This window comes from Myotis brandtii, unplaced genomic scaffold, assembly GCF_000412655.1.
Source record: "Myotis brandtii unplaced genomic scaffold, ASM41265v1 scaffold37, whole genome shotgun sequence".
NCBI classification, from domain to species: Eukaryota; Metazoa; Chordata; class Mammalia; order Chiroptera; family Vespertilionidae; genus Myotis; species Myotis brandtii.
The window spans coordinates 1,670,384-1,684,641 of record NW_005364225.1 but is presented as its reverse complement, the minus strand read 5'-3'; the positions used below and the strand labels follow the sequence as shown (position 1 = coordinate 1,684,641).

Here is a 14,258-nt window from a genome sequence, read left to right as displayed (position 1 = left end):
ATAATTGAAAGCTAAGTATATCTTTTTTGACATTTCTCTTAGCAATATATATGTATATTAATCTATTTTTATTATTGATAGTATTACAGATGTATCATTGTTTAATCCACTGCAAAACAGTGGCTAAATTCTCCCTAAGGTGCCAGAATCTGGTTATCAGGAAGTCAGATACTTAAATATTGGGGCAGCAATAGCACAGGTTGAAGTAATGCAACAGGTCCATTACTGAATAAATGGTCTGCTGGGTTATTTTTCTCCCCTAATAGAACCTGGATGGCTTCAGAAAGTTAATTTGCAAATTCAAATTTTAGTTGATGTACATATTTTATATACTTATTAGCATTCTTCATATATATTATATATATTAAAGTTTTCAAATTGACAACAGAGAAAAATCCCTTTATCAAGCAAGAGAGAGACTGCGGTTCAAAGCGGCTATGAACAGAGAAACAGCTGGCACGGGGACCTGCAGGGAGGTCCATCTCGCCTGTGATGGCTTGTGGGCGCCCAACCCAACGCTTGGCTCCCAGCTGGGCTGCTGACTTAAAGACGTCCACAGAGTAGCTGGGCCCACGAAAGGTAAAAGGACAGGTGTACACCTGCTTTCAGGGCGGACCCCAGGCAAAATGGGAGTGGTGGGCGGCTCTGCGAGGAGCGATCCCGCGTGGGAGTCAGGGCTGCGGAGGGACAGGGCCCAGGGTTTGTAGTGGCCGGTAAGTACATTTGGGGCTTGAAGAGACTACTTTTCGGAGCGAAGGGAAGAAGTGTCCCCAGCTGCAACGTTTGGATTCCGTTGCCACGTTTCCATGAGTTGTTTCCATCATAGTTCTCTAAAGAATCTGATGCAGGGAAAGCTAGCTGGATCTCACCAGGCTGTGGGGCATCTGTCCTTGATATATGTTGGTAGGCAGCAGGAACTGGAACACTAGGGAGGATGTAATCCTGATAATATGCCCAAATGCACTTTTTAAGGAACCTGGAGCACCACCATGTGATGTGCCCTGTTGAGCTGCCAAGTGTAGAGGATGCTAACTTTATGATGCAAGCCGGGGACCAACAGAGATGGTTCTTTCTTTTTAACATAGAAGCTAATTTTTATGAGTAAGTAGTAAAGTATCGCCCCCTCTACCTACTTTTTCCAGTTTTGGCAAGTTCAAGAATGTGTTCTGTACAGAGGAAGCAATTTTTTGCGTTGTGTCTCTCACTTCCACCTTTCCATGTTACTTTGTTGAAGATGTTTATAACATGACTAGAGGCCCAGTGCATGAAATTCGTGCACAGGTAGGGTCCCTAGGCCTGGCCAGCGATCAGGGCCAATTGGGGCCTTCTGGATGCCGGCCAGGGCCTCCCTTCCCTGGCTGCCAACTGCCAGTCAGGGCCTTCCTTTGTTCTCTGTCACCCCCTAGTGGTCAGTGCACATCATGGCAAGTGGTCGAACTCCCAAGGGGACACTTTGCATATTAGCCTTTTATATATATAGATGAGTCAGCACAGGTTGCTTGCTTTCACTGCTCTAAGACTTAATATACAGTCATTATCTAAACAAAAACCACTATGCTTAATAATTTCTAAGAAATAAAACAGAAGAATTGTGTCATAGCCACTTACACAGGCTTGTTTTCTAGATTGGGATTTAATATGCTTTTCATTATGATTTTGTCATATATAGGAGTAGGGAAAAGTAGGTTTACAGCTATGGGTACCCTAAACAGAGTTTATTCTTCTATTATTATTTATTAGTTATTGTATTTTTTCCATGCAAACAACTTTATTTACTTTACTAGAGGCCTGCTGCACGAATTCGTGCATGAGTGGGGTCCCTCGGCCTGGCCAGCTGGGGGGTGGCAGTGGGGGGTGGGGGAAGGGACCACAGGAGGTTGGCTGGCCTCGGGAGGTTGGCTGTGGTTGTGCACTGGCCACCAGGAGGCAGCTCCTGCATTGAGCATCTGCCCCCTGGTGGCCAGTGCACATCATAGCTACTGGCCAGTTGTCAGGTCCTCCATTTGTAACAGTTGCTTAGGCTTTTATATATATAGATTTACTGCAACATCTGCAAGCAAAATGTGAAAGAACATTCAAGATAAAAATGAAGTCTCAGAATGAAGGACTAATTACACTGAATTCAGCTTTGTGAAGCATGCTTCCTTAGTTTGTTTATCCTTCAGTGTGTGTTTTAGAAATCTTGAGTCTGACCCTAATCAAATTAACCTACTTAACTCTCAATCTACAGATTTGTAGAAGCCACATCCTGAAACTGACTTCTGCTTCAACAGAAATGCATGAACATTATTTTTCTGGAAATAATTTGAGACTTAAGAACTGGTGTTATCTGGGTACATCTTGAAATGTCTGCTCTCTTTACCTTATTGACTCTTGTACTTCACCTCAGCCTTCAATGCCACTGTACTTCCTTGCTACTTAATATCTTGAATTCTGGTATGAAAGTATTGCTTGATCTCTGTGTCTTTTCCTGTGCATATCATGTAGTGGGTATGTTCAAATATATTTCATTTGATGAAATCAACATTTAAGTCACATATTGGATAGTTGTAAAAATACACTTTATAACTTAAAAAAAGAAATAAGACAATGTTGTAATTGTATGAAAATCTTATGATATAAGTAAAGTGTCTTTCCTCCATTGCTTGGCTTTTAAAATAAAACTACTAGGGAGGAAAAGTGACTCTTTGTCCACAAATATTCTATTTGAAACAATTGAAGAAATAAACATAAAAAATATTGAACTGGATTATTTCTCTCTAGCAACTTTTTTAGCATTAACTTATGAAACAATTGAAGAAATAAACATAAAAAATATTGAACTGAATTGATTATTTCTCTCTAGCAACTTTTTTGGCATTAACTTATAAAATGTTTTACTTAGTGCTAGTGAGGACTTTGATCATTGATTCACTCACCCCATATTCAGTTCCTGCTCAATCTTGGAGGTTATGATGGATGCAGGACACCTATGTCCTATATTTAAGAAGTTTATACTGTGGTATAGGAGGTATAAAGTCAATGCCACAGGAAAGGACAGCATAAGAAAGGAAACAACATGTGCTGAAGGAAATTGCACATGGATATCAGAATAGGGGTCTAAGAAGGACAACAGATGTCCAAAATCTAAGCCAGTTGAGAAAGGAGGGGAAAATGCAAGAAAATCTCTCATTTATGAAATGCTAGTCCTAGACACACTGAGCTCAATGATCAATTAACCCTTGCAATATTGATCCCCAAAATAAATATATTTCATTTTATTAACCAGGAAATTTTGGCTCAGAGAAGTTAAGGAAATTCACCCAAAGTCCCACAGTAAGAGCCAGTAACTACTTTCACAAAGTCAGACATTTCTAACTTTAGGGAGTATATTTCTCCCATCCCATTTTGAAATATTAAAAAATGAATTGATGGGTTATGCATATAAGTTCCCCATGGACTCAGACAATAGAGTGATGAAGACCTCGGAGGGGCGGGTATGAGGTGGAGGGTGTCAATGGGGGAAAAATGCAAACAAACAAAGGGAACATCAGTAATACTTTCAACAATAAAGGTAAAAAAATAAAATGAAATAAAAAAATGAGTTGAAAGCATATGCTGTATACCTAGTGTGTTACTTTCAAACTTGTCTCTAAATGGGAATTTTGTCTTTAGTAGCTCATTGGTCTTCCAGCCAATATAGCCTGGCCTTTAAGGAGGCTTACCTTCACATACTCAGGATTTGTAGGCCTTTGAATCCACTCTGTGATTCAACTTCAAGCCTAGAAGCTTTCAACAACCTACCATAGTGAGCTTCAAATATTGGTTCTGATTTTTTTTGTGCCTGGCTTCCAAAATTAGTCTCTTTGTAGTCATGTGCAAAACATAGAAATGGTCAGATGTGAAAGCAACCTTAAACTCTGCTTTCTCATTTGGACTTTCTATAAACTTTCCTACTCTTGCTTTGCCAGACAACTTCAAAGCTATACATGACCCCTGTAATCCAGAGACAAGTTTGTCGTCTCCCCAAGCACACCCTGCATCTTCTTCAGATTGCTCCATCCACATGGAATATTTTACTTCTCTTCTCTGTCTCTTTTAATTCTACTCATAATTCAAGACTTTGTACAAGTAATATAAGGACTATTATCCCTAACCTTAAGGGAAGTAATTGCTCCTTCTCTGGACACCTACAGTTCTTATTCACTTGAAAAATAATCACATAGTCACTTATTCCCTCTCTTCTGTTGCTTACTTAAACTTATTGAATTTTTTAGTTATGGTTTGACACCCCTGCTAGATAGCAAGATCAAGAGCAGAGTTGACGTAACATATATATTTACTTTAGACACAGCACTGACCCACACATGATGGTTGATTACAGGACATTGGTTATATTTGATATGTGACTTAATGTACTGCAACTAGTGCTGGGATACCCAGTTTATGGGAGTGAAAAAAATTGAAAAAAATTCTTTAAAAGTTACTAAAATGAAAAATTAGAAAAGGAAAAAAAAACTAACAAATTAAAAACTGGTCATCTGGAAAAGAAATCAAAATAATGTTTGGCCTAACTCAGAGTCCTAATTCCAAATGACTTTGTCATAAGAATCAACAAGTGATCAATTAATTGTAAAAAAAAAAAATTTCTGACTTCCTTTCTTCTTTGAATATTTATTGGACATCACAATTGGTGCAATGTCTAGCACCAAGAATGCAAAGATAAATATGTTACAATGTCTGTCAGCTCAAAATATAGTGGATGACACAGAAATGTAATTAAAATATTATTCAAATTCACTCTGCCAACAATTCTATAAATAAAAATTGCCTATTACTTTGCCCCCAGAATTTAAAAAAGAAAAAGCTAGTAACTTTTTTCTCTAGCTTTTGTCAAGCTACCTATTTTAGGGTGTGAACAATTTGAGAGACATATGGCACTGTGAGCCCAGAAGCTGTTCCACTCTCACAAGATGCACTGTACATTGCCAACTACTTATGTGATACGTTCGAACTTCAGATCAGTATCTAGGTTATAATTTTAAAACACATAGCAGATGTGTGTAAAGGGAATCTTGCTTATTATCTCTTGTCCTTAGAAATTCTGAAAATCTGTTGATAAATGCTGATTGTTATTGGCCTCCTTCATTGCTCCTGTACTCAAGGGTTGAGGAGCCAACATATTTTACCCTCAGAGCTCATTCTCACTATTAGAATTCTCAGCTGTGGGCCAGTAAGAGGTAACTTGGTATATTAGAAAGATTACAGAGTTGGGGTAAATGTAGGTTCAAATCCCAGTGCTACCAGGCCCTTGCTCTAATATGTGATTAGGAATGAGTTATTTAACTTCAATTAGCCTTATCTGTGAGCTATAGATTATAATTCCTATTTCAATGGCCTACAGTGATGATTGATATAAAAAATATTGGTTACTTTCCTCCCTTAAGCCATTGCTCATACAATAACTTGAACTTTATTTTCTATCAACTATGAATATATTTGGTATCATTTTCATAACAACAGAACTCAAGGTGAGAAACTTTCTACAAAGAGGATTGCAAACATTTTCTTTATGGCTGAAATTATTAATTAGATATCTACAATTTCACATTATTTTCTATGGTAAATCTTTAATATATTTTAACTGGAGGCCTGGTGCATGAAATTCGTGCACTTGCGGGGGGGGGGCATCCCTCAGCCTGGCCTGCGCCCTCTCACAGTCCAGGAGCCCTCAGGGGATGTCCAACTGATGGCTTAGGCCCATGGGGAGCTGGCCTAAGCTGGTAGTCAGACATCCTTAGTGCTGCCATGGAGGCAGGAGAGGCTCCTGCCACGGCCACTGCACTTGCCAGCTGTGAGCCCGGTGAGCAGCGCTCCCCTATGGGAGCGCACTGACCACCAGGGGGCAGCTCCTGCATTGAGCGTCTTCCCCCTGGTGGTCAGTGTGCATCATAACAACCGGTCCTTCTGCCATTTGGTACATTTGCGTATTAGCCTTTTATTATATAGGATAGCTAAAGCATCTTTTAAAACCATGCCTACTATAGAAAAACACAATTTGGAAGAAAAGAAAACTAGGGACTGAAAATTAATGAAAAGGACAATGTATAAAACAGTCTTCTCTAGCAATTAGAGGTGAGTGGAAGGAATGAACTACTCTTCACCCCCTTCTCATCCCACGCCTTAGCTCAGGTCCTCAGTCTTTCGATGAGAGGTCACATCCTACAGTTGGGTTGATTTTTGGTGCCATTGCTAGTTCTAAGTTGGAATCTGGTTCTACTGCCTATTGTGAATGGGACTTTCAGTGATAATCTCCTTAACCTTGCCAGGCCTTAGGTTCCCAATCTGTCAAGCAGGAATACCAATTCCTAGGGGTTATTTGGGCTTATATTATGCAAAGTACCTAGTAGTACAGTAGCGTCTAAAACATAAGCTCTTGGCGACTATTCCCTCCATTAGTTCTTTTAAAAAAATTACTAATTCAATGTTATTTCCATTTTAACCACTAGTACATTATCCTTGGCTTTAGGGAAAGATTCCCACCAATTCTATGTGTTCCTGAGATACAAGCCCATGAATACATTTGAGGCCAAGTAATCCAGAGACAGTTTATCCACAGAGTGAATTATTAAGACAGTTTCAAATAAGATCTGATAAACTAAGTGTCTATTAGAGGTTCAAAAATATTAGAGTGGATGATAGCTATGAAAACCAATACTATTTTTTTTCAAAATCAGTAAACAAAAATAAAATGCCACTATGTATTCACCTACATATTAGCAGTTTATAGGTCTGTGAATATGCTATCGTCTGCCAACGTGGAAACTGTTATGCTTATCCACCATGGATTAAGTCTAAAGTCTTCACATTCTTTACCTTAATTACCTTCATTAGTTCTTTAATCTCCTGACGCTTATCTATTTACGGTCTACCTTGAAGAATGGTGTGCATATCTAAGCATTAATCTTTATAATAAGCATAGATTTATAATAAAAATCATCCATTCTGTGCTGAGTGTATGCTTAGTGCTGGAAAATAGGAATAATAGCAAAAGAAAAAAAATTAGTCTTTGTCTTGAAAAAGCTTTTCTGTAATTGAATTGCAGACACAATTTATAAGGACACTGTCCAGAGATTTTACAAACATATAAAAAATAACACCTATAATGCTACACTGCACTAAAAATAAAAACCTTATTGAACATTTAGTGCAATGCAATGTAATTTTCTTTAAGCATCTTGGGTAGAGGTATATTTTAATACTGACATATTTCTAGTCGAAATAGTAAGTTTAAACTATTTAGCAATCAGCTACAGTGCCCTTGCTCTACAGGATGACAAATTACAAGTTGGTGGGTACATGACATATATTTAAAATCATAGATCGCACATCTTTATGTAATAAGATTTTTTTGTACACAAATACCCCCTATTAGGGATCTCCTTATGTATAAAACTGCTTGAAATTGAGCTTCCTTTCCACCTTCCTCCTTTCCTCTGTCTTCCTCCTCCTTCCCCTTTCTTCTTTTGTATCCTCATTTTTTTTTCTTTCATTTTGATTGAGAACTCTATGAAGCAAGATTCCACTTATATTGGAAATAAGGACTAAAAATTTTGTGTGGCTGGTTAAAACAAGGTGTTTTTCATTAATCATCAGAAACTACAGAAAAAAATAAAGACATCATTTCACCCATTAAACTATTCTATAGTATAAACAAAAGGCATATTCCACAGAATAAGTATGCAGTTTTTCTAAGATTCAAATTCTTACCAAAATTTTGTTTTAATTTTTTGCTAGTTTATTTTTATAAGTACTACATTAAAAATTTTATATAATATTAGATATGTAAGTTTACCTTAATTTTTACTCATTTAACTAACACGAACCTCTTTATTTATGTTGTATTATTTGGTGTATGTTTAAAAATACAGATTCTGAGTAATTAACAATAAAATATGTGGCCTAAATCTATACCTAGCACCGATATTAGCACTCATTTTCAATGATTGGACAAAACGATGAGGCCAGAAAGGTTGCCTTAGAAGCTTGGTTCATCTTTTGCGTCTAACTACTGAACATTGAAAACACTCCGATAATTGTCCTTCCGAAAAGAAAGTGAACCTGAGGAAAGACTATGTTTTCAGTCCTGTGTGACTGTTGACCACTTAGATAGATAGGGTCAGCCTCTACTTCTTCCAACACTCAAAATTCAGGTCCCAGAGCTTCCAACAGGACCATTCTGAGAGGAGATTTTTAAGTACAATCCGTGGATACAGTGGAACCTTTATGCATCATGCTATCAGTAGCAACTGCCAGTCAGGTGGAAATGTTAGCCAAGATTTTTTCTGTATTTTACAGAGTTGGATGGGTGAGGAGCAAAAGCCCTCCTGTCAAACACGATAGTTTTAAAAGTACAAAAGTTGAGTAAACCTATAATAAGCCAGTTATTTCTGGATGTGAAACAGAGCACTGTTCATAAATGCCCCATGCAGTAGACATCCGGGGCAAAGCAGGACAGGAAACCGGCCTAAACATGGGCTACAGCAAAAGGCCACATTCTTCTAAGATACCTTCCCAAAGGGTCAGAAATACATGCCAAAGTAGCTGGCTAGCTCAGTTTCTCTTTCCAGTCAACAACCTTAATTATTTTCTATCAAAGTGATGCATGCTTTGGGCAGGTTTGTCTGTACCCAGCTGGCCTATAGTGCACACCTAATTGTGTGTGACAAGGAGAGCCCACAGTTATTGCTTAGCAGCATATCCTCTCACCAGAAGGTACACAAATAATATCGAGTAAAAGCAATTGTTTCTACTCTTTCTAGCAATATTTGCCACCACCTATCAATCAAGTAGCTGTGGTGTGGAGGGGAGCAAGTAGAGTAGTGCCCATAGGAGCTTCTATCCCAGACTGTAAATCTAATTCTTATTTAGGTGTGGACCATTCTTCATAATACAGATTTTGGATTTTTCCAAAATAGCCTTAAAAGTAACAGGCACTCATTGCATTTGTGTGTGTGTGTGTGTGTGTGGTTTTGAGTAGCAAAGTAGTAGGTGAACACTTGTCTTTAGGGATCAGATTTTTATCTGTGAAGATTTCATCCAAATATAATATCCATGGCCTAAAAATAACCAAACCAAGGCTAGTGCTTCAATCTTACAAACTTCTAAATTACTTCATGTATCTTTCTTCTAGGATGCTGTCCCCTGTTTAGCCTTTAAGGTACAAATCCTCTGGAAGCTTTTCCTAAATCCCAGTAGAATGCAGTAGACTGTGCTTCTATAATCTTTTGCACATGCCTTTATCACAGCAGATAGTATACTCAGCTCCAAGGTGGAGTTTGCTTTTCATCTAACCAATGGACCATGAGTTTCTTCAAAGCTCTGTTGCGAGCAGTAATAGGCACTTAATAAACAATGATTAGATCAGTGAATGAATGAATAAAATGTGCATAGTCAATTTGGTTGAAGTACTGCATTCTTAAAGTTGTTGGTAAGAGATAAAGAAAAAAAAACAGATTGAGTTCAGATATTAATATTTCAAAATACTCTTTAAGAGTCCCTGTGAAGAACATTAAGCTATTTAGGATAACTGATCTTGAGATACAGTGACAGTCATAGTTGCTTGGAAGATTCAGCTGAATATGTAATTTGGACAATAATTTTATATTGGAAACATCTGTATTTGCTTATATCACTACTAGAGGCCTGGCCTGCGTCCTCTCTCAGTCCAGGACCTCTCGGGGGATGTCCGCCTGCTGGCTTAGGCCTGCTCTCCACAGGGAGCAGGCCTAAACCAGCAGTAGGACATCCCTCTTGCAGTACGGGACCCCTCACTTCTTACAGCCCGCCTGCATGCTGCTCCTTACCACTCAGCTTGCTGCTTCTTAGCGCTGCCATAGAGGTGGGAAAGGCTCCCACCACCCCGCTGCGCTCACCAGCCATGAGCCCAGTTTCTGGCTGAGCAGTGCTTCCCCCGTGGGAGCGCACTGACAACTAGGAGGCAGTTCCTGCATTGAGCATCTGCCCCCTGGTGGTCAGTGCACATCATAGCGACCAGTCATTCTGGTTGTTCCACTGTAACAGTCACTTAGGCTTTTGTTATGTAGATTCTGGATTATTCTATTCCTCTCTTTTTTAGTGTCCTCACCTGAGACATAGAATTATATCACTTACCCATTATGTATAATGTTTATTATAAAAATATGAAAAATAGATACAATTTGTGATCCTTAGATGTTAAGAGGAAATTGTAGATATTTTTGAAGTAGGCTTTCCCAATTCTTACACACAACCTGGTTGACTCTTTGGCATTTTTGGACAATATAAACACTTGCAGGCTACAAAGGCTAGTTATGATACAGATGTATGAATTGTCAGCAAAGTTTTTTTGTAAAGGTCAAGAGAGCAGACATTTTTTGGGCTTTGCATTATCTCCTCTCTGTCCCAAGTGCTCAATTCTGCTATAGCAGTGCAAAAATGACATGTAGTGTGTAAGCACATGAATGTGGCTGTGTCCCAATAAAATTTTATTTTAAAAAAAGACAGCTGAGCAGGATATAGTTTATAGGCAATACATTGTTACTCCTGACAATTGTTACTCAGGCCAAGGGTGAGAATAAATTAATAAAGATTCTTAACCTTCCCAGACATTAGCTTTGGTGCCAGGAAAACATCTCATTTTTATAAACTCTCTTTGCTATACAAAGAACCTGATCATTCCCATTCCTTTTTATTTTAACTCATTTCTCGATGTAGGATAATCTTACATGATGCTGTATCACACCAAAAAAGTATTATTATAAATTAAATCTTGTTTTTTTGTTTCTAAAAAACAATAATCAGTTCGAAGTAATTTGCAATTTCAGTTAGGGTCCTGAGACTAGAACATCATGCTTTGCTGAGAACACTTACTGTATACTTGTAATTGTCCACGAAAGGAATTTTTTCCACGCGAGTTTTCAGCTCTGCACTCATATACGCCTGCATCATCCAGCTGCACATTGGGTATTTCCAGCACTGCCTGAGATTTCCGCAGCCGTGCCTTGCTAGGGATATAGCCATTAACCTTCATCCATGTAATTGTGGGAACTGGGCTACGATAAGGAGCAAAACTATCGTTAATATACTTTCCACTATTAGGAACATAGATTCTGTTATCTGGTAATTTAAGCACTTAATAGGCTGAGTGCAATAAAGTGTAATCACAATTAAGGACCGTGTGCTGGTTGACATATTTCACTTTCCATGCGGATTGTCTGATAAGTAAATAGTTAGATGCCAAGGAAGATAGTTCCCTTTCTTTCATATTTCAGGAAGGCAATTCATAGACAATACATATACGTGTTAATACATTATACTTTATTTTTAAAAACCTTTGTAAAATTATTTAAAAGTAATTCAGTGAAATTACAAAATAATAAATACTTATAGCAAGGGATTGAACAAGAGTTTGAACTAAGTGAATTAAGAATCTTTTTTGGCCTCCACTCCTGAAAATATCTTCCTTCTGCAGCGACAAATACAGTTTGCATGTAATCTCTCATCTGTTCTGTATGATGAACATAACTTACACATATGATGATATTTTTGTTTTGTCTAAACATGTAACTCATATGCTGGATGTTTATTATTTTTATTAAAAGATCAAATCCAAGATCAACTCAGGACTTACTCTGGTTAATAGCTGCATATTATTCCACTGTATTGATGTATCAGAACTTAATCAGCCATTCCCTATAGTTAAACATTCAGCATAGTCCCAGTTTTGATTTGTTTCCTTTCTTTGCCACTAAGAAACAATATTACTACAAACAACATTGCACATATATCATGGACTATTGCTTTTATTTTCTGCAGCAGACATTCACAAAAGTGGAATTGATGGATCAAAGGGCATGTACATTCTTCATTTTAATAAGTACTGCCAGATTGTTTTTCAATAATATAGTGGCAGTCTCCACACCTATCCGTAATATATGAGACTGTTTCCCCATATCCTTGCCACCATTTTGTGTGATTAATTGTTTAATTTTTGTCAGTATTGAAAGGTAAAAAATGGCATTTGATACTTTAATTAATATTTCTCTGAACTCTAGGAAGGTTGAACATCTCTTTGTAATTTATTGGCCATTTGCATGTGCTTTTCTGAGATGTTTGCTTATGTTACTTTTCTAATTTTTCTTTCATTTTTCTGTTTCCCTGTTTGTATTGTTTAAATTAATTTCTTTGAGTGTTTTGAGTATTAGAATAATGAAGATTTTGTTTCTCAGAAAAATTCTGTGATATAATTCTATGAACATTTTTAGGAGAAACAAACATCTGTAGTTTTCTTCATGACTTCTGAATTTTTGTTTTTTTTTAAATAAAATTACCTACAAACCCAAGTTTATGTCCATATTTTCTGCAGTATTCCTAGTAATATTTTCAATTATTTTTATACAGTTGGATCTTTGATCCATCTGGACAATATTCATGTTTGGGGCGTGATACAGGGAATGCAACTATTTATTTTAGTATTGTTAACACTCCCTTCCCCACAATATTTGGGATGTTGTGTTTGTCATATAATTGGTTCTCACATACTTGCCTGTTTCAGGCTTTTCAGTTCTGTTCTGCTGATTTATTTATTACTATCTATATTTAATGACCTTTCTGGTCTGGACCTACTCTACTTTTTCAGTTTGATTTCTCACTACTTCCTTCCACATTTCCTGACCCAGAAACACATCTCTGTGTGTTTCCAATCATATCCGTTAAAATCCTACTGATCCCTTGAGACCCGTCCTAAATGCCTCCTCTTCAGCAGTCTTTCCTTATTTGTGTAGTCTGCTGGGATTTTTTTTTTTTTTTGCTTTGTGTATACTACTTGCATCTCTTGTAACAGTCTACCATAAATTATATACTAAGGATAGGATATTTTTCCACAAATTTTCTTTACAGGGACAATAGTAATGTTCACTGTTATAAACAATGCTATGATAAAGACCATGTGTGTTTTTGAACATCTTTCTGACTTATTCCTTAGGAATAAAACAGAAGTGAAATTGCTGGATTGGGGTTGATAGTTTTGCTTGTTTGTTTAGGTACATACTGTATAGACAACATTCAGGAAGACTGAACCTTGCATTTTTTTGAATAATGCTTAAGTTGGCATGGCATATCATTCTTTTAATATATATGAAAAATGATTTATGAATTTTCAAAATTGATTTTTAGAGATAGAGGGAAAAAGAGAGAGAGAGAGAAAAAAAACATTGATATGACAGCCTCCTGCATGCCCCGCACTGGGGATCAAGCCCATAACCTGGGCATGTGGGGGACCTGGAATAGAACCAGCAACCTTTCAGTGTAGGGGACCACACCCAACCACCTAGTCACACCAGCCAGGCTATTATTTTTTAATCTAGGATTTTTGTGTCACTATTCAAAGGTGAGATTGTATGTAGTTTATTAAGTTGGTTGGTGTGTGTGTGTGTGTGTGTGTGTGTGTGTGTGTGTGTTAGTGAGCTGGTGGTTTATTCACAGGCTAGCTTTGACAAATTATGTCTCACAGTGATGAATGATAGCTTGGGAAACATGCCAGAATACTTCCATCTCCTATTTTGATAGCTTAAATAGTAGAGAAATTATATGTTCTTTAGAATACTGACAGGACTCTCACAAAAAGTCATCTGGGTCTGCTACCATCAATAAAGTTAGGGTGTTGTTGTTTTTTGCTTGTTTGTTTGTTTACAAGTGTTTTCAATTTCTTCTTTCTACTTTAATTATGTTGTGTTCAAATATCTGCTGCATCAATGTTGGCAATTAATATTTTCCTAGAAAATCAACTATTTCATCTATGATTTCTGTGTTTTATAAATAGTAACTGTTTAAATCTATTTCCTTCTTATTTTATTTTCTATTTTTAGCAATCCATGATGCCTAGGAGCACTGGCCTTCAATGATACAACTAAGGTTTAAGTACAATTTGGACACAAAGATGCTGTGTAACCTTAGGAATGTTATCCAAGTTCTATAAATTTTGTTTAACGGATATATTTTAGAAATAAAAAAGAGCAAATATGTTATTGTGTATTTACATACATTTGCTTAAAAAATTCCTGCTCTTTATTTCTTTTTGAAAATTGGAGTTTTCAAATAGTGTTAGCTTTCTTTCAGCCTACATAAGTTTTTTTTTCACAGAATAGGCTTCTTTTCTATGAAAATATAATTGGTATACAATATTATATTAGTTTCAGGTATACAACAGAGTGATTCAACATTTATACATTGAGTGGCCA

At 37.0% G+C, this 14,258-nt stretch overlaps 1 protein-coding gene across 1 annotated transcript in view; it reads right to left on the bottom strand.

Annotated features, from left to right (window-relative positions):
• The window catches only part of CNTN5 (contactin 5), a 1,092,962-nt gene that overhangs the window by 243,279 nt on the left and 835,425 nt on the right, over positions 1 to 14,258 (bottom strand). The window contains exon 10 of the mRNA XM_005872208.2: positions 10,891 to 11,072. Within this exon, the coding sequence (XP_005872270.1) occupies positions 10,891 to 11,072 (182 nt within the window). The remainder of the gene's footprint in view (positions 1 to 10,890; positions 11,073 to 14,258) is intronic.